Below are 20402 nucleotides of genomic sequence, written 5' to 3'. Positions count from 1 at the left end.
CCATCCTCGTAGAGATGTTAAAATGGGGTAGGGTAGGGAGCCCGGTGGAGGCGGAGAGGGGATATACGTCTCGGGATACAGGAAATACGGTAGGAGTGGAACCCGGAGGAAGCTCTTGGTCTGGAGGGGAGGGGACCCGCCGCCATCTCAGGTCTCCGCCTGGCTGGGGCCCACCGGAGAGAGCTGACGCCCAGGTCCTAGAATCCTTATGGGGGACCAACCTTGTCCCTCCGGGAGATCCACGCTCCCGTCTGCAAACACGCGGGAAAGCAAGCCTCCGAGAAAGCGCTGCCTCTTAGCTCCACGGTGGGATTATCCAGAAGGGACCCCAAACAGAGGTACCCCTCTCCCCTCCGCACCTCCTCCGGCATCTCCCGGCCTGAAGTCGCATCCTCTTCCTCCGGAGAAGTCGTAGAATAGACTTCTCCACCCTAAGCCAGGTCAGATTCTTTCTCATCTGGGACATTCTGCCTCTCAGAAACTTAATTACGCGTCTCCCAGCTCGCCTTCCCGTCCCCCCTACCCCCCCAGCCCCCCAACCTCCGCCCTCCGTTCTCTCCATGATTTAAAAATTGAAGAAAGTATAGGCAGACGTTAAATAGCTCTTTCATAAAATATGCTTGGATGAAATTTTGGATATTTAATGGCATTCAGTAATTATTTTTAATATACAAGTTCCCCCCCCCAAAAAAAATGTATACACACGTCAAGAGCTGATAGCTCAATTTTGAAAAGGAAATGTATTTTCATAAACACTGCCTTTATAATTATTCAAAGTGTGTGTATACATTTGGAAGGGGGGGCACCCTATAGCAGTTGTGATCATTGTGGTTTATATTTTTTAAGAAATAGACTTGAATGTTTTTTATATACTCAAAAGTAATTTAGTGGGGTCCAGGTGAGGGGTACGAACTAAAGGTTCATCAGTTGATAATTGTTAAAGCTAGGCGATGCATTATGGTGATTCATTATAATGTTCTCACTACTTTTGTGTACATTTGAAACTTTTCCATTTGAAACTACTTAGCTCCAGATTAATAACAACAATGTATGCAAGGCCTAATTGCTATGCCTAGCACTGTGCCAATAGAGGGGTTTCTAAGGTGAGCTACATAAGTGTGTGTTTACCTGTGTATGGTGGGGGAACTTAATAAGTAAAAGCAGTGACAATATGGTCAGTCAAACCCAGGTGCCATAATATTTGCTTGTTCAGGTATTCAGGAAGCATCCTAGGATGGACCAACTCGATCTACCTGATAGTAATCATGAACTTTCAGGGAGGAAAAGGGAAATGTGGGTGAGTCTTAAAGAGCGAGTGACATCTGCCCTGTGGAGGTGGAGAGACTGTTTTTCAGGACTTTTGTTTCTAGAACAAAAACCCCAAGGCAGGTTTGTTCTGGGGAAAGCTTGGCTTGAACTCTGAAACTTGTGAGACCTTAGGAGGTGAGATACAATGTTGGAGGGCCTTGAATGTTATACTAAACTTGAACATGCAGCTTAAGCCATGAGCATTGGCCACCATGGAAGATTTTCAAGCAAGTGATGTATTTTAGGAGCTCAGTTTTTAACATCAGAGAAACCATCTTCTATTTACATCAGCTTATAGAAAGCAAAAACTAAAACCAAATCTGATCTGAGCCTCACAGTTCCTAGTAATCTAAAGGAGACAGGCCATCCTTTCTTCACTTCTGCAATAAACCTCTCTATGAAGCCCTTACAATGGACTAGGCATTGTGCCGGCAGCTGGAAGGGATGTGTGACCAAGGAATAGTGCCTCGTACATAGCAGGAATGAAACAGATACTTGAATAAATAAGTCAATGAATGATAAGAAAACAGTAGCGACTAAGAGGGTTCTGGATTTAGGGTTTGGTGGTAGTCCATAGAAAAGGAATGAGCTCTATTTTACCTGAAAGCATCGCCTGGCCATTCCTTACAGCCTCACTTCCCTCAGCTTTAGCTCCGTGTCCAAACCAGTAGTGGCAGCGGGTGGGAGAGTAGAGGGAGAGCAGTGCTTAGATACGGCAAGAAGTGCCAGAGCTACATAATTCCTTCCAGTGACTCAAATCATTGAAAATTATCATAATAGTAAATATTTACTGAACATCTTTATGTGCCAAATACTGTTCTAAAGGGCTTGCATAGTCTATGCTTATTATTATGCTTATTATTAATATTGTTAATTATTATTATTGCTATGCAACAAACCTTTTCTAATACTATCTATGTAACTGTTTTGCAGGACTAAATAATGGAAATGTGGGCATGGTGGAGCATAAGAACTTGAGGAGGCCAGGGGAAAGATAAACAGCAACAGAAAAAATGATTTAACCTTATTTTACTATTTTTCAGTTTTGGAGGGATTGCGGTAGGACTCCATTTCCATGCGGCGTTCATAAAATAGTTTATCCAATGACGACAATGAGGGTTGTTGACAGCGCTACCCTGATTTTTCTGTTCTTCTGCACTGGAATGGAAAGTTGTGATTTTTTTAAGGTAATGTCTTTGCCAAGAACTCATTAAAGGGGGAATAAAAATAAATTTATTATAACACTACACTTGATCCTGACATTACAAATGACTAGCCAAACAAAAACCAAAAAGTTATCACCAAATGATAACATTGAAACCACTTTCTATCTACACTATATGAAACAATATATACCACATAATAATGTAATCTATAAGCTGTTTTGTTAGATTAACTCCTAATTACCTTATCGTTTCTGATTGTTACTGTGAAATGTATCCTTTAAACCACCTTAGCTGATTATTTCTGGTAAATGGGAATAGGATTGATATATTTACATACTGATTTAATATGCTGCAACTTTTCTGAATTCTATTTATTCTAATAATTTGTGGATTCTGTTATTAATTATATTGGGAATAATGGCAGTTTCTTCCTTTCAAATTTTTTTTAGCTTTTCCAATATTTTTAGCAATTTTTAAGGTTGTTTTACTGTACTAGCTAGGATCTTCAGTACAACAAAATATAGTAAAAGTGATAGAGAATTTCCTTGTCTTCCTACTGAATTTACAAGGGAATTCTGCAAATGTTTCATTATTTTTAGTAGATTTTCCTTTCAGCTCAAGAAAGTTCTTTTCTATTCTTGAATTGCTGAAAGTTTTTATTATGAATGACTATGGAGTTTTTCTCCAGGTACTTTGTATTTATTGCCATGATCATATGGGTTATTTCTCCACTAATATGATAGCGGGACTGTGTGATAAATTAAGATAATTAATTTCTAATACATTTCCTGCTTTTGATTTCATCAGGTCTCACCACTGAATAATTTTTCTATTTTAGTAATTTTTTTTTATAAAAAATATATTTTATTGATTTTTTACAGAGAGGAAAGGAGAGAGATAGAGAGTCAGAAACATCGATCAGCTGCCTCCTGCACATCCCCTACTGGGGGTGTGCCCGCAACCCAGGTACATGCCCTTGACCGGAATCGAACCCGGGACCCTTCAGTCCGCAGGCCGATGCTCTATCCACTGAGCCAAACCAGTTTTGGCTATTTTAGTAATTTTTGCTTTTATCATTTTTATTTACTTTCTGTTTGCTTTTTTCTATTTATTTATTTGGACCGTTAGCTCAGTAATTTTCACTTTTCTAAAATAATTTGTGACTATAAATTTTTAACTATCACTTTAGAAGAATTTCACAGGTTTTTATATGTAGTGATTTATCATTCAGTTTTTCTTGATTTCACTTATTTCTTTTTGCTCATGAGGAATTTTTTAAATCTACAAACATGTGTCTCTTTTTAAAAATCATACTGTGAAATCATTCATTCAATTACAGATGAACTTATTTTCTGCTCTAAAGTGTTTCATGTTTTTTATCCTTCTGCTAACAAAAAACAATTACATACTGGCTCCTCATCCCACTGATTTTGACAATATAAAACTTTTTCTTTCATTAAGTACATGGAGCAGTGTGATTATACTATTCAGTGATGGAATTATTGCTGACATTATGCTTGTGTTTTTTTAAACTTTTAAAATCTTGATCTAATTCTACACTTAAAGAAAATGTGTGAGGATATTACAACAAACTCACATATACCGTTTATCAGGATTTACCAATGAACACATTGCCGTGTTTGCTTTATCATTCTCTATGTCATTCTCTATTTCTATATCATTCTTTATCATTTTCTATCATTCTGCTCCCCCCTCTTCTTCCCTTTTTTCCTCTCCTCCTCCCCCGCTCATTCCCCTTTCCTCCTCCTCTTCCTCTTCCTCTCACCTCCTCCCTCTCCCTTTTCCTCTGTCTGAACTGTTTGAGAGTATATTGCAGGCATCACGTTTTATCAGTAAATACTTCAGTGTATATATCATCAGAGCCTTTCTCTTAATGACCTCAATACATGTGACAAGGTAAAAATTTGACAGTGTTCCATAAACTTTTATTGTCAAAATTATACATTCATACTTACTGAAAAAAGGGATGAGTTTGGAAAAACATATATTTATTTGTTTAAAAAACATTTTAACAGTTTTATTTCAGTATAGTTAACATTCAATAAACTGTACATGTTTAAAATGTACAATTTGAGTGTTTTATCATATCTATGGGACTGTAACCATAGTCAAGATAGTACAGCACATTTCCTTGGGGTTTCTTTTTATTTTGTTTTGTGGTGTGTTTTTTAAAATTTATTTTTAGAGAGAGAGGAAGGGAGAAGGAGAGAGAGAGATAGGAATATTGATGAGAGACAAACATCGATTGGCTGCCTCCTGCATGCCCCCCACTGGTCATCAAACCTGCAACCCAGGTACATGGGTGCCCTGGACTGGGAATTGAACCCATGGCCCTTAGGTACTCAGGCCAACACTCTAACCACTGAATATACTGGCCAGGGTTTGTTGTTGTGTTTTTATTGTTTGCTTTTTTTTCAGTTGTTATCAACAGCTAGCTGTTTTTCCTTTTTTTTATATGTCTTTTTTATAATTTTTTATTGTCTAAAGTTTTACATATGTCTCCTTTTCCCCCAATTGAACCACCCCCCAGCCATTCCCACCCCAGGCAAGCCCCCACCACCCCAGTGTCTGTCCATTGGTTTATGCTAATATGCATGCACACATATTTGGTTGCTCTCTAAATCCCCCTCCGCTGCCTTTTGTCTCTGGATCTATTCTTGTTCATCAAATTATATTAATCATTATGTCCCACATATGACTGAGATCCTGTGATATTTATCTTTCTCCGATTGGCTTATTTTCCTCAGAATAATGCTCTCCAGCTCCACCCATGCTGTTGCAAATGGTAAAAGCTCCTTTTTTATAGTGGCATAGTATTCCATTGTGTAGATGTACCACTGTTTTTTAATCCATTCATCTGCTGATGGGCACTTAGGCTGTTTCCAATTATTAGCTATTGTAAATTGTGCTGTTAAGAACATAGGGGTGCATATATCCTTTCTGATTGGTTATTCTGGTTTCTTGGGATATAGTCCTAGAAGTGGGATTACTGGGTCAAATGTGAGTTCCATTTTTAACGTTTTGGGGAAACTCCATACTGTCTTCCATAGTGGCTGCACCAGTCTACATTCCCACCAGCAGTGCATGAGGGCTCCTTTTTCTCCACATCCTTGCCAGGACTTGTCGTTTGTTCATTTGTTGATGACAGCCATTCTGACGGGGGTGAGATGGTACCGCATTGTCATTTTGATTTGCCTCTCTCGTATGACTAGTGACTTTGAGCATGTTTTCTTATATCTCTGGGCCTTCTGTATTTCCTCTTTTGAAAAGTGTCTATTTAGGTCCTTTGCCCATTTTTTTTATTGGATCGTTTATCTTCCTTTTGTTAAGTTGTATGAGTCCCCTATAAAAGTTGGAGATTTAACCCTTATCGGTGATTACATTGGCAAATATGTTCTCCCATGCAGTGGGCTTTCTTGTTGTTTTGTTGATGGTTTCTTTTGCTGTGCAGATGCTTTTTTATTTTTATGTAGTCCCATTTGTTTATTTTCTTTAGTCTCCATTGCCCTAGGAGCTGTGTCTATAAAGATATTGCTACGACATATGTCTGCTATTTTACTGCCTATTGAGTCTTGTAGGATTTTTATGGTTTCCCGTCTTACCTTTAAATCCTTTAGCCATTTTGAGTTTGTTTTTGTGTATGGTGTAAGTTGGTGATCTAGTTTCATTTTTTTGCATGTATCTGACCAAATTCCCAGCACCACTTATTGAAGAGATTGTCTTGATTTCTTGCCTCCTTTGTCAAATATTAATTGAGCATAATGGCTTCGGTTGATTTCTGGGTTCTCTGTTATGTTCCATTGGTCTATATGTCCGTTCTTGTGCCAGTACCATGCAGTTTTGAGAACCGTGACTTGGTAATGTAGCTTGATATCTGGTATTGGGATCCCTTCAACTTTGTTCTTCCTTCTCAGGATTGCTGTGGCTATTCGGGGTTTTTTTTATTCCAGATGAATTTTTGGAGAGTTTGTTCTAGATCTTTGAAATATGCCATTGGTATTTTTAAAAATATACTTTATTGACTTTTTACAGAGAGAAAGGGAGAGGAATAGAGAGTTAGAAACATCAATGAGAGAGATACATCAATCAGCTGCCACCTGCACACCCCCTACTGGGGATGTGCCAGCAACCAAGGTACATGCCCTTGACAGGAATCGAACCTGGGACCTTTCAGTCCACAGGCTGACGCTCTATCCACTGAGCCAAACTGGTTAGGCTGCCATTGGTATTTTTTTATTTCTTTTTTTATTGTTGACAGTATCACAGATGTCCCCCATTTCCCCTGCTTTACTGCCCTCCTCCTGGCCCCTGCCCCACCCCAGACCTTCACCACAAAATTTTCTGTGGCCATAGGCTATGCATATATGCATACCAGCTCTTTGGTTAATCTCTTCCCATCCCCCCGACCCTCCTCTCTGAGATCTGTCAGTCTGTTCCATGCATATATTTCAAATGGACAATGTAAGCTGTAATCTTTTTTTCCCAGCTTCATTGAAATATATTTATCATATAGCATTTTTTAAGTTTCATGTGATGATTTGCTATACATATATGTTACACAATGATTAGCACAATATGGTTCATTAACACATCAGTCATCTCACAGTTACCATTTTTTTGTGTGTGATTAGAACTTTTGAGGTCTCTTTTAGCAACTTTTAAATATACAGTACAGAATTATTAACTCTAGCCACTGTTTTTTGTTAATACTCACCTGAGGATATTTTTTCATTGATTTTTAGAGAGAGTGGAAGGGAGGGGAGGAGGGAGAGAAAGGAACATTGATGTAAGAGAGACACATTGATTGGTTGTCTCCTGCATGTGCCCTGACCTGTCAGAGATCAAGCCTGCAACCGAGGTACGTGCCCTTAACTGGAATTGAACCCATGACCCTTCAGTCCGTGGGCCAATGCTCTAACCACCGTGCGAAACCAGCTAGGGCTATAGTCACTATTCTATAGTATAGTACTATACTCTGACTATAGTTATATAACTCTATATAACTAAATATACTATAACTGTATTATTAATTATAGTATGATGTACATTATGCTGTATATTCGATCTTGAGAATTTGAAATAATTGAAGGTTTATACACTTTGACCAACTTCATCCATTTCCCCCACCCTCTCACCCCAGAAACCACGAATCTACTCTCTGTTTCTATGATTTAGGCTTTTCAAATTTCATGCATAAGTGAGATTATACAGAATTTGTCTTTGTCTGTCTTATGTCACTAGTTCTTCAGGGTTTAGCCATATCAGAAATGGCAGGATTACCTTTTTTATAGCTGAACTAGAGGCCCAGTGCATGAACTTCATGCACGGGGGGAGAGGGGGGTTCTCAGCCCAGCCTGCACCCTCTCCAATTGGGGACCCCTTGGGGTTGCTCAACTGGTTATCTTAGCTTTGTTTAAAACCTTGGGGGTGATCATAGTAGGTGTAGTATCTAGATTTGGGGTTTAACAGTATAAGGTGAATGAGGCAGGAATTTAAATTCCCGAAGTTGGGCTTCCTGTTGGTAAGTTGAAAACTGCACCTCCTCCCACCCCACTTCCTCAGGGAACTCAGGGAGTCCGAGCCTTGGTCTGAGGATTGCAGACTAGGTTCATAGAGGACAGGAGGCCCAGGCCCTGTCAAAGTATGGATCAGAGGCAGGGCTAAAGGACCCTACGGAATCCATCTCAGCCCCTGCCATCAGGCTTTGGAATTGCTGGGCTTGGCACCGGATGTGATGAACACTGACTTCCTGCAGAGGACTCAGGGCAGTGAGGCCCTGATCTGAGGAGCTGGCCTTGGGTCAACAGAGGGAGGATCCCAGGACCTGCCAGGACTGAAGGTGAGGAACATGAGGGAGGAGGGAGGGACCCTGGACCCTAGAACAGAATCATCCCACCCAGGGCAAGATGACGACAACAGGCGATTTTTTTAAGGGATCCGTGGTTTAATCGCGGCCCACGGGTTCCAGAAGAGAAGAGAGAGATGAGAAGTAGATGCAAACGCCAAGTCAGTACCTTAGCATGTTATTGAGTGGATTTGTCCCAGGAAAGTCTGTGCGTCCCTCGGGAGAGAAAGAAGCAACAGGGCTGCCTACAGGGCGGTCTTGGGCTCCCCAGGGGTGCGAGCTCCTGGAGCAGGTTGGCCGCCTTCTGTCCGCTTCCTGGGGTGCAGCCTGGGTGCTGGGCGCTGGTGTGGGCGGCTTGGGCTCAGCGCGGCACCAGGAGCCCGAGTCGCTTAGTCCCCTGTGGGGCTGGCACCTCCTGGCTGGTTCAGGAGCCACAGGGCTGTGCGGTCCGACCGGCACCTGGGCCTCCCCTTGAGGTGACTGCGGATCCGGATCGCATTCCTGGCCCCTCTCAGCTCCGGGAACCTCCGCGTCCCAGGGGCCAGGCTGGTACAGCTGCTAGTGGGCCCTGCAGCTCGGCTCCGGGAACCCGAGGCGGGGGGGGGGGCGGGGGGGGCGGGGGGGGGCTCAGCGCAGGGAAGTTGTCCATGGCCCAGGCCCAGGCCCAGGCCTGTTGGCGGTTCAGGCCCGGGGGCAGGGTGGGCTCCAGGCACACACACCGCACCCAAGACGGGTTTCCAAGGTGGATGAGGCGGGGTGGGTGCAGAGGAGGAGGGAATCAATAACAGGCGATTCCTGCATCCGGGTCTCAGGGACTCCGGGGCTTTGGTACAGGGAGCGGGACCTCAGGTACGCAGAGGACCGTCCCAAGTCCTGCCAGAGTCACCATTAGGATGTAGCGACCCTGGATCGCATAACTCAGGGGACCCCACAGAAGCCCACCCTTGCTGTCAGCCCTGGGAGTCCCCAGGGCGGGATGACCACACGCAGTGTTTTCTGACTTCCACAAACAGGTCTGAGAGATGCTGGGGACATGGTATCAGGAACAGGGCCTCTGGTCCACAGAGGGGAGGGCCCAGGTCCTGCTGGAGTCAACCTCGGACGCAGAGGCGAGGTCTTTAGGCCTCCGCCTGGCCAGGGCCAGAGGCAAACGACCTCTCAGGGCCCGCAGTCCCTTCCCCTTCGCGTTTGGTCCTCCTTCCGGACGTGCCGGCCCTAGGCTATTATTAGTACAGATAATATTCACATATATATATCACATTTTTGGTTCATTCATCTCTTTGTGAGCATTTAGTTTGTTTCAATGTTTGGTTATTAGAAATAATGATGCAGTCAGTGAACATTGGGGTGCAGATATCTCTTAGAGATAGTAATTTCATTTTTTTCAGCTATATTCCCCGAAGTAGAATTGCTGGATCCTTTGGTAGTCCTATTTTTAATTCTTTGAGAAACCTCCATACTGTTTTCCATAGTATATGTAATTTACATGCCCACCAACAGTATACATGATTCCCTTTTCTCCACATCCATGCCAACATTTGTCATCGCTTGTCTTTTTGATGGTAGTAATTCTGACATGTGAGATATCTCACTGTAGTTTTAATTTGCATTTTTCTGATGATTAGTGATTCTGAGCAAATTTTCATGTACCTATTGGCCATTTGAATATCTTCTTTGAGAAAATGTCTATTCAGGCCCTGTATACCCTTTAAAATTGGATTACTTATTTTTCTCCTGTTGAGTTGTATGAGATCCTTATATTTGGGGTATTAATTTCTTTTTTCAATATATTTTATTATTTTTACAGAGAGTAAGGGAGAGGGATAGAGAGTTAGAAACATCGATCAGCTGCTTCCTGCACACCCCCTACTGGGGATGTGCCCGCAACCAAGGTACATGCCCTTGACCAGAATCGAACCTGGGACCCTTGAGTCCGCAGGCCTACGCTCTATCCACTGAGGCAAACCAGTTAGAGCTGGGGTATTAATTTCTTATCAGATACGTGCTTTGCAATTATTTTCTCTCATTACACAGGTTTCCTTTATACTCTGTTGATCATTTCTTTTGCTGTATAGAAGCCTTTAGTTTGATGCAGTCCTACTTGTTTATTTTTTCCTTTATTCCTTTTTTTTGTAGTGTCATATCCATACAATCATTACCAAGACCTATGTCAAGCTTTTTCACAAAGACTTTTTTTTTTCTAAGACTTTTACGGTTTCAGGTCTTACCTTAAGTCTTCAATCCCTTTTGAATTGATTTTTGCGAGTGGTGTAAGATAGGGCTCCAGTTTTATTCTTTTCCATGTGAATATCCATTTTCCAGCATCATTTATTGAATAGACTAGCTTTTCTTCATTGAGTACTCTTGGCTTCCTTGTCAAATATTAGGTGATCATGTATGTGGGGGTTTATTTCTGGGCTCTCTATTCTTTTCTGTTGGTTTAAGTGTCTTTTTATATGCCAGTACCATACTGCTCTTTTTATAAATTTTTATTAAAGTTTAGTAGCCATGCAATATTATATTAGTGTACAATATAATGATTCGACATGCATATACCTTACAATGTGATCAGCACACTAAGTCTAGTAGCCATCTGTCACCATACAAAGTTATTACAGTAGTGACTATATCCCCTGTGCTGTACACTATATCCCTGTGGCTTATTATTTTATAGCTGGAATTTTGTCCCTCTTACTTATCTTAACATTTTTTACCCATCCCCTATCATTAGTTTATTAGCAATCATTAGTTTATTCTTTGTATCTATGAATCTGTTTTCATTTTGATTTTTAGGTTACACATATAAGTGAAATAAGGTACTTAGATGTCTTTCTCTGACTTATTTCACTTTAGCATATCACTCAGTGGTTCTCAACCTTCTGGCCCTTTAAATACAGTTCCTCATGTTGTGACCCAACCATAAAATTATTTTCGTTGCTACTGTTATGAATTGTAATGTAAATATCTGATATGCAGGATGGTCTTAGGCAACCCCTGTGAAAGGGTCGTTCGACTGCCAAAGGGGTCACGACCCACAGGTTGAGAACCGCTGCTCTAGATCCATTCATGTTGTAGCAAATGGTAAGATTTCATTCTTTTTCTGACTAATATCCAGTCATATATAAATCAAATCTTCACACACACACCAAATTTTCTTTCTTGGATATTGTAAATAATGCTATAATGAACATGAAGGCACATATATCTGTTCACATTGCTATTTTCACTTTTCTGATAGATTCCCAGAAGTAGAATTGCTGGGTCATATGCTAGTTCTATTTTTAATTTTTTTTGAGGAAACTCCATACTGTTTTCAATAGAGGCTATACCAATTCACAATTCCACCAACAGTGCATGTCTATTCCCTTTTCTCCTCATCCTTGCCAACACTTATTGTTTGTTGATTTATTGATCACTAGAGGCTTGGTGCATGAATTCATGCACGGGTGGGGTTCCTTGGCCTGGCCAGCAATTGGGGGCCAATCAGGGCCATCTCACTCAGTCCCGATTGTGGCTGATCAAGGCTGGCCAGCTTAGGGGAGGGACTGCAGGAGGTTGGCCAGCCACGGGAGGTTGGCTGTGGGAGTGCACTGACCACCAGGGGGCAGCTCCTGCGTTGAGCATCTGCTCCCTGGTGGTCAGTGCACGTCATAGCAAATGGTCGACTGGTAGTTCAGTTGACTTATCATAACAGTTGTTTGGGCATATATATATAGCCATTCTGATATGGGTGAGGTAATATCTTTTTGTGGTTTCGATTTACATTTCCTTGACGATTAGTGATATTGAGCATCTTATATCTGTTGGCCATCTATATGTCTTCTCTGGGGAAATGTCTTTTCATGTTCTTTGCCCATTTTTTTTTGACTGGGTTGTTTACCTTTTTTGTAATTGAGTTGTATGTGTTCCTAATATATTTTGGATATCAACCCCTTATTGGGTATATCATTTGTGCATATCTTCTCCCATTCAGTAGGTTGTCTCTTTGTTTTGTTGATAGTTTCCTTCATGGTGCAGAAGCTTTTCAATTCTACAAAGTTTCATTTTGCTTATGTTTACTTAGCTTGAGTAGCTTTCTCTTCTAATCTTGAAAAAGTGGTTCTTGTATTAAACTGTGTGTACAAGGTGGTTTTGGCAGGCCATTTGGAGTCATATTGGCTACAAGCAGCACCTGGTACACTGCTTGGCTGGGGCCACTGCACGCTTGGTGCAGGGTGGCCCAGTGCACTTGAACTTGCAGTGACTCCCTGTTAATAGAGCTCTCCTTGCTGAAGTGGGCTCCAGGTGGTGTGCTCAGTGTGTGCACATGCAACAGTGCCTCAGCCCAGTACGCATGTGCATGTGGTGACCCCTTCTTGGTCTGGCTTTCAGAGCTGGAGCAGGCTCTGGGTGAGTCATCCCACTGTGGGTACGTGCAGTAGCACCCTGGGTATCCTAGGCCAGATTGAGAATATGCTGGGAAAGTCCTGCAGCAGCTTTGCAGGTCTGTGGAAGCACCCGGGTAGAGGTCCAATCTGCACTATTTAGGTGGAAGGGGAAGGTTAACAATGGTGCTCACCGCCACCTTCGATTCCGGAGAGGTCCCACAAATCCCAGAGAGCTGTTGTGGTTCCCCATCTTTCTCCATGCAGTTTCTCTTTCTAGTTTGATGTGCAGAAACTGTTCAGTCAACCTTCAGTTATCAGGAAGAATTGCTCTACATCTCAGTGTTTGTGGGAGGGACGGGTTCAAAGTCCTCTTCTGTTTCATCTTGAACCTGCCTCCAATACCACACTGTTTTGACTACTATATCTTTTAATATAGTTGGAAATTTGTGTTCCACTATTATGATCTAGGCCAGTGGTCGGCAAACTCATTAGTCAACAGAACCAAATATCAACAGTACAATGATTGAAATTTCTTTTAGAGCCAAATTTTTTAAACTTAAACTATATAGGTAGGTACATTGTTATTAACTTAATTAGAGTACTCCTAAGGCTTAGGAAGAGCCACACTCAAGGGACCAAAGAGCCGCATGTGGCTCTCGAGCCGCAGTTTGCCGACCACGGATCTAGGCCATATTCCAATTTGACCAATTGTCCCACTAATGTCTTTTATAGCTATTTTCTTAGTAAAGTTTTCATTTAGGATTATCCATTGCATTTAGTTTTCATGTCTCTTCAGTTTTTCCTAACCTGAAATAGTACAACCTATCTTTGTCTTTCATGACATTGACAATTTTTTAAAATTCAGGAAAATTATTATGCCTCTCAATTGAAGTTTGTGTGTCATTTTCTCATTATTTATTTATTTATTTTTTGCATTTTGGCAGGAAAACCAGAGAAGTAATGTTGTATTGTTCTCAGGGCATCATATCAGTGGCACATGATACTGGTTTGACCCCTTAGAAATAATGTTAACCTTGATTACTTGGTTAAGATAATGCTTGCTAGATTCAATCACTATAAAGTTATCATTTTTCTCTTTGCAGTTAATGGTTTTGCTGGCGATACTCTGAAACTGGGTAAAATATCCTGTTTCTCAACAAACTAAAATCCACTGATTTGACAGCCTCTGACAAATCTTGACTGACTCATTTTTTACTGTGATGACTGCAAAATGGTAATTTTCAAACTCCATCATGTTTACTGCATTTCTTAGTTGGTATTCTATTTCAAGGAAGAGATTTTTTTGTCCATATATTTGTTTTTTATTTATTTATATTAGTTTGGAAACATAATTTTTACTTTATTTCATGATTGTCCTATTTTTATCATTATTGATTATTCATTTCCTAGATTTATCCATGGTAGCCAATTCAAATTGGCTTCCCTGTCTTTTTGACATGTCCCTATCATTGTTTGATACATACTTTGACCTCACAATATATTAACTTCCTTACTTTCAGGCCTATCTTGTATTTCCTGCTTCATTAACCATTTCTCTGTGGAACTCTGATACCTTCTAATGGGAAATGGTACTTAGAAATCAAGACATGGGTGCATGAATCTTTTTTAGCTTAACATTTTGTTATTCTTTTCCAATTAAACATAGTACAGACATTATGGTTTATATAATACTGATAATCTAGTATTTGTTGAGTTTTGTTCTATGTTATAGAGAACATGATCCATTTTTAAATGTTTCATGTGAGGCTGAAAAGATTTTGTATATTCTAATTGCATGTAGGGTTCTATAAATGTCCATTAAACTTACAATTCTTCTATATCACCATGAATATTATTAGTTGCTAAATCTATAAATTATGGAGAAAGTTATTTTTTTCTCTCTAGCGAATTTAGTGGGGTGACCCTGGTTAACAAAATTAGACAGTTTTCAGGTGCACAATTCTACAACACATCATCTGTATACTGTATTGTGTGTACACCCTAAGTCAGGTTTCCATCAATCACCATTTATCCCATCATACCCTCCTTTACCACCCCTCCTCCTCCCCCTCCTTCTCACCCTGGCAATCACCACACTGTTGTCTGTGTCCATGAGTTTTTTTCTTCCTTTTTCTTTTTTATTCAATCCCTCCACCTGTCCCCACCCAGCCCCCCAACTGACGCCCCCTTTATAGCTGTCATCCTGCTCTCTATCTATGAGTCTTTCTCTATTTTGCTTTAAATTCCCACTGTGATTGTGAGTTTGTCAGATTCTTTTTTTTTTTAATATATTTTACTGATTTTTTACAGAGAGGAAGGGAGAGAAATAGAGAGTTAGAAACATCGATGAGAGAGAAACATCGATCAGCTGCCTCCTGCACATCTCCCACTGGGGATGTGCCCGCAACCCAGGTACATGCCCTTGACCGGAATCGAACCCGGGACCTTTCAGTCTGCAGGCCAACGCTCTATCCACTGAGCCAAACCTGTTTTGGCTCAGATTCTTGTAATTCTGTAAATTTTTGTTTTATATATTTGAGTCTTTGTAATTATATGCATAAAAGTCTGAAATAGATACATCTTTTATTATTTTTAGTGACCTATTTTCCTTTTTGCATTTAAAGTCTCTTGTTTTCCTTTGTTTGGGTGGTATTTCCTTTTCCATTCTTTTACTTACTCACATTTTTCTTTTATTTTTCAGAAAATTTTCTGCCAACAAAAGTGAATGCATTGACTTATTTCTGAAGTTAACAGCAGGATCTATAATTAGCAGAAAACATGAGCTTTATATCCCCAAACATTTTTCTTCACCAGTTGTTTTAAATAAAATTTTAACTTTTCAAAAAAATTTTTTTTTAACTTTTCAGACATTCTTTGGGTTGATCCATCAATTGTTTATTTTGCTACATATCTCTCTTTTTAAGTATATACACACACTCACTTTGTTTTTGCTTAACCATTTGGAAGTAACTTGCAGATATCATGGCATTTCAGCTCTAAACACAAGTGTTTGTCTCCTAAAAACAGGGGCATTACTATTGTCACACTCAGAGAAGTTGGACAGTAATTCAACACTGTTATCCACTATACTGTTTATATCAAAGTTCCCCAATTGTCCTAACAATTTCCTTTGTTTTTTATTTTGATCCAGGATTTAGTCAAGCAGCATGCACTGTATGTAGTTGTCATACCCCTTTTAGTTTCTTTTAATCTAGAATAGAAGCTTACTATCTTTTTCTTTTCATTTTTTATAACATTGGCATTTCTGATGAATCCAGATGATTGTGCTGCCTATGTTCCACAGTCTGAACTTGTCTGTTTTCCTGTAATTAATTTAAGCATTTTCAGCAAGAAGACTACATAGGTGATGCTGTGGTCCTTGTTATTGCATTGCGTAAGAAGGCACAAAATGCCAGTTTTGTCCCATTCATCATCATCATCATCATCATCATCATCATTAATAGTAGTAGTAGTAGTAGCAGTAGTAGCAGTAGTGGTAGTAGTAGTATTTTTATTTTTAAAAGGTCTCACATTTATTACTGAACCAACCTACTATTGCAGGGAGAAAGATCATGCTTCCAATAATTTTCAAATTAAAGTGCCCAACTGACCAGACAGTAGTGATCTTTTCAGTCATTTAAAGGTGCAGGCAACTTGGATACCGCATAAATATGTGAGCTGTCTCTCATGTGGGATTCTTTATAGACCCAGTTTGATTCTTCTCCGATGTCTCCTCTTGTAGTTGTACCTGAATTCATTACCAGTTTTCATCCGAATCTACTGGGGAATGGGCCGATTCTGCTTTTGTTTCTTGGCCGGGAACCTCTTGATCCCAAAAGTCTCGTGAGAAGATGTGGTGAAGGAGAATCAACCGCATGCACCACAATGGCAGAGAAAGCGAGGAGGAAGCGGAAGGATGTATTGAGTGGCAGTCTGTCCCATTCACTATTGATAATACTAATTTTGTTGACTTTTTAATGAGCAGTTTTAAGTTCACAGCAAAATTGAGAGGAAGTTAGAGTTTTCTCATCTTCCCCCTGCCTGTACACATGCATAGCCTACTCTATAATCAATATTGCCTTCCAGGGTGGCACAAAATGATGTCACAGTGAATGAGCCCAAATTGACAGGCAATCACCCAAAGTCCATAGTTACATTACTAGTATTGTTCACTCTTGATGTAATATATTCAATGGGTAACAACAGAATATAATGACTTATTCATAATTATAATATCATACAGAGTATTTCACTTCCTTGAAAATTCTCTATGCTCTGCCTATTCATCCCTCTCCTCTCAACCCCTGGAAGCCACTGGTCCTTTTACTATCTCCATAGTTTTACCTTTTCTGGAATGTTTTATACTTGGAATTATACAGTATGTAACCCATTCAGATTGGTTTCTTTTGCTTAGTAATATACATTTAAGCTTCCTCCATGTCTTTTCATGTCTTGATAGCTCATTTTTTAGTACTGTGTAACATTCCATTGTCTGACTATACCCATGGTCAGCAAACAGCGGCTCGCGAGCCACATGCTGCTCTTTGGCCCCTTGAGTGTGGCTCTTCCACAAAATACCACATGGGGGCGCACGTACAGCGCGATTGAAACTACGTGGCCCATGCACAGAAGTCTGTTTTCAGCCTGAGCGAATCTATTTTGAAGAAGTACTGTTGATATTTGGCTCTGTTGAGTAATGAGTTTGCCGACCACTGGATTTATTTTTCCATTCACCTGCTGAAAGACATTTTAGTTTCATCTAAGTTTTGGCAATTATGAAAAAGTGCTGTAAACATCCATGTGCAGGGCTTTGTGTGGATATAAGTTTTCAACTCCTTTTAGTAAAAATATCAAGAAGGACAATTGGCCCTAGCTGGTTTTGCCTAGGAGATAGTGGACTGAAGGATCCCAGGTTTGATTCTAGTCAAGGGCACATACCTCAGTTGCAGGCTCCCTGGCCCTGGTCAGGGGATGTGTGGGAGGCAACCAATCAAAGTGTCTCTCTCACATCAATTTTTCTCTCTTTGTCTCTCCCCATCCCTTCCACTCTCTCTAAAAATCAATGGGAAAATATCCTCAGGTGAAGATTAACTAAAATAAAATTAAAATTCAATCTGAAGATACCTTATGAAAAATTCCAGCCCTAGCCAGTTTGGCTGAGTGTATAGGGCACCGGCCTGTGGACTGAAAGGGTCCCAGGTTTGATTCTGGTCAAGGGCACATGCCCGGGTTGCAGGCTCAATTCAACCAGTAGAGGGCCTGCAGGAAGCAGCCAGTCAGTGATTCTAGTCATTGGTGTTTCTCTCCCTTTCCCTTCCTCTCTGAAATCAATAAAAATATATTTTTTAAAAAAGAAAAATTTCAGCAAAGCAGATTTTTTAAAGCCTATAATGACTAATTTTGTTGCATCTATAAAAATAGCAGAAACTTTTTAAAAAATAGGCATATTTTGGAAACACCTTACTCTTAATTTGGCTATCTTTTGTAAAAATGAGTGAGACTTTTGAAAAATCATGTTTCAGTACTACACCTTTTTGGATATTAGATTCTAGTGCTGTTCGTTATATTTGGAGGTTTTTATTTTCCTACCTGCAAATTGGACTGGATCCAGAATTATTCTTGTTTCCTATAACCTCTGCCTGACTCTCCAACATTTCCAATTTCTCTCCCACCCTTCTGAATTGCATTCATTGAGAATTAAAACTGCCCTTTTCCAAGAGCCAAGCAGTTAAAGTGAAGCAACTTAATATAAACTTCAGAGTAATCATAACACTTCATACATGGACAATATCAATGCCAGTTGCAGAAAAAAATCACCAGAGACATTTATATTACAATCTATCAGACTGTCACTCCCACCACCACCCCTTTACTCCACCTAAAGATTCTTCAACCATCTAGAAATTGTTTTGACTGGCAGCCTTCAGGAATGAGAAACTGGGGCTATACTCTGCATCGATGAATAACCATTGTTTATCATTTTGTCTCCATAGGGATGCCTCTTAGTAAATACCAGATGGCTTGTACATTAGGCCTATCTTTGGGAACCACCTGCATCATCGCCTCCTGAAATGAGACAACTGTTTAACTGAACTGTTTTCAAGACTGAGACTGGTTTTACAACTTATATCTATATATATAAAAGCCTAATATGCAAAGTGTCCCCTCAGGAGTTCAACTGACCGGGAGTTTGATCGCTTGCTATAATGTGTGCTGACCACCAGGGGGTGGTGCAGAATGAAAGAAGGCCCCAACTGGCAGCCGGGGAAAGGAGGCCCCGGCTGATAGCCTGCAGCTGCTAGGGACCCTACCTGTGCATGAATTTTATGCACTGGGCCTCTAGTGTAATAATAATGTCCTGATTGGACCTATCCTAAGGCTTCAACATAAAAACTGGCACAAATATTGAGCTGAATATAAACATATATGGCAAGCATGTCTCTTGCCCAAATCCCCCCTACAAGGAACATAATGGACCCAAGAAAGGATTGTCTCCTTGGCATCAAGGGGCTTTAAAATGTTTTGTTTGATCTATGATGGTTTCTGAGAGAAAAATCTTAATCAAAGGGGGGAAAGTAGGAATGAAGTAAAAAATAAAATGGAGTCACTATAATCAAGCTGCTAATTACTAATATCAAGTAGGTTAAGGTATGAGGAAATTATTCTATTCTTGTCTTAAGTAGGCTGAGAACCTAAAGTTATGAACTTTTCAGTCCTGTGTCAATGCCTATATATATATCAAACCTCCAGATAACCCTCTGATTAACCCCTGAAGGATTAAGAAACGGATTTTCATGTATCCAAACCACTGGTCATCTAGAGCATTACCGTCTTGGACTAATCCAGAGGCTAAGAACACAGGACTGATTCTTCTCAAGAATGTACCTTTTACTATAAGACACTTAGCTTTTCATTTTTCTTCTGTTTCGGAAGACTGGCTGTTTCCTAGCAGTGTTTCTAGTTTGTAAACCCTAATACCCTTAAATAAATCATATTATTTATTTCTAGCAAAGCCTCCAGACTTTTTGAGTTTGTTCAACAGGGGCAAGCTTAGGGGCCACATTGGAGGTTTCAGTGATTCTGAATTGGGGGGGGGGGCACAGAAAAGGCCAGAATAAGAGTGAATTTATTAGGCCGAACTCTTTAAAAATATATTTATTGATTTCAGAGAGGAAGAGTGAGAGAGAAACATCAATGATAAGAGACAATCATTGATCGGCTGTATGCCCCCTACTGGGGATTGAGCCTGCAACCCAGGCATGTGCCCTTGGTCAGAATCGAACCTGGGACCCTTCAGTCCACAGGCTGATGCTCTATCCACTGAGCCAAATGTGCTAGGGCATGCCAAACACTCCTTTCTCACTTTTGGCCTCACCCTATCAGTTCTAAGAATAATACTTTTCTTATTTTTTGTAAGTGTTTGGGCATAAGTGCTCCTTTAAAATATCCTGTGAAAGTGTGGACCTTGTTATTTAAAAAACACCCATTCTTGGGTACATACCATCCTGCTTTGCCTTTGTCAATGAGATTTTTTTAATCCCCACCCTCATTGGAGGCCCACATTTCACCCAAGTTCACATTCCATGGCGAAAGTGTGCTGGTAGCCACCATCCAAGTGACAAGGAGAAAATTCTTAGATGTCCTAAATTAAATTACAGCAGGCCAGAGGGTGGAAGGAAGAGATAAGAGCGGATA

General features: G+C 40.4%; 1 protein-coding gene across 1 annotated transcript; it reads left to right on the top strand.

The window, feature by feature from the left end:
• Positions 1 to 208: 208 nt before the first annotated feature.
• Positions 209 to 19716, top strand: NBDY (negative regulator of P-body association; the record flags this gene model as incomplete). The annotated part of the gene is made up of 4 exons (XM_081081416.1): positions 209 to 440; positions 2352 to 2495; positions 13811 to 13941; positions 18701 to 19716. The coding sequence occupies one exon, from the start codon at positions 209 to 211 to the stop codon at positions 413 to 415; it is 207 nt and encodes a 68-aa protein (XP_080937542.1). The 3' UTR covers positions 416 to 440; positions 2352 to 2495; positions 13811 to 13941; positions 18701 to 19716.
• Positions 19717 to 20402: the final 686 nt, after the last annotated feature.

Source organism: Myotis nattereri (genome assembly GCF_964212035.1).
Source record: "Myotis nattereri genome assembly, chromosome: X".
NCBI lineage: Eukaryota > Metazoa > Chordata > Mammalia > Chiroptera > Vespertilionidae > Myotis > Myotis nattereri.
The sequence above is the reverse complement of the archived record's forward strand: the minus strand, read 5'-3'. Positions and strand labels throughout refer to the sequence as shown.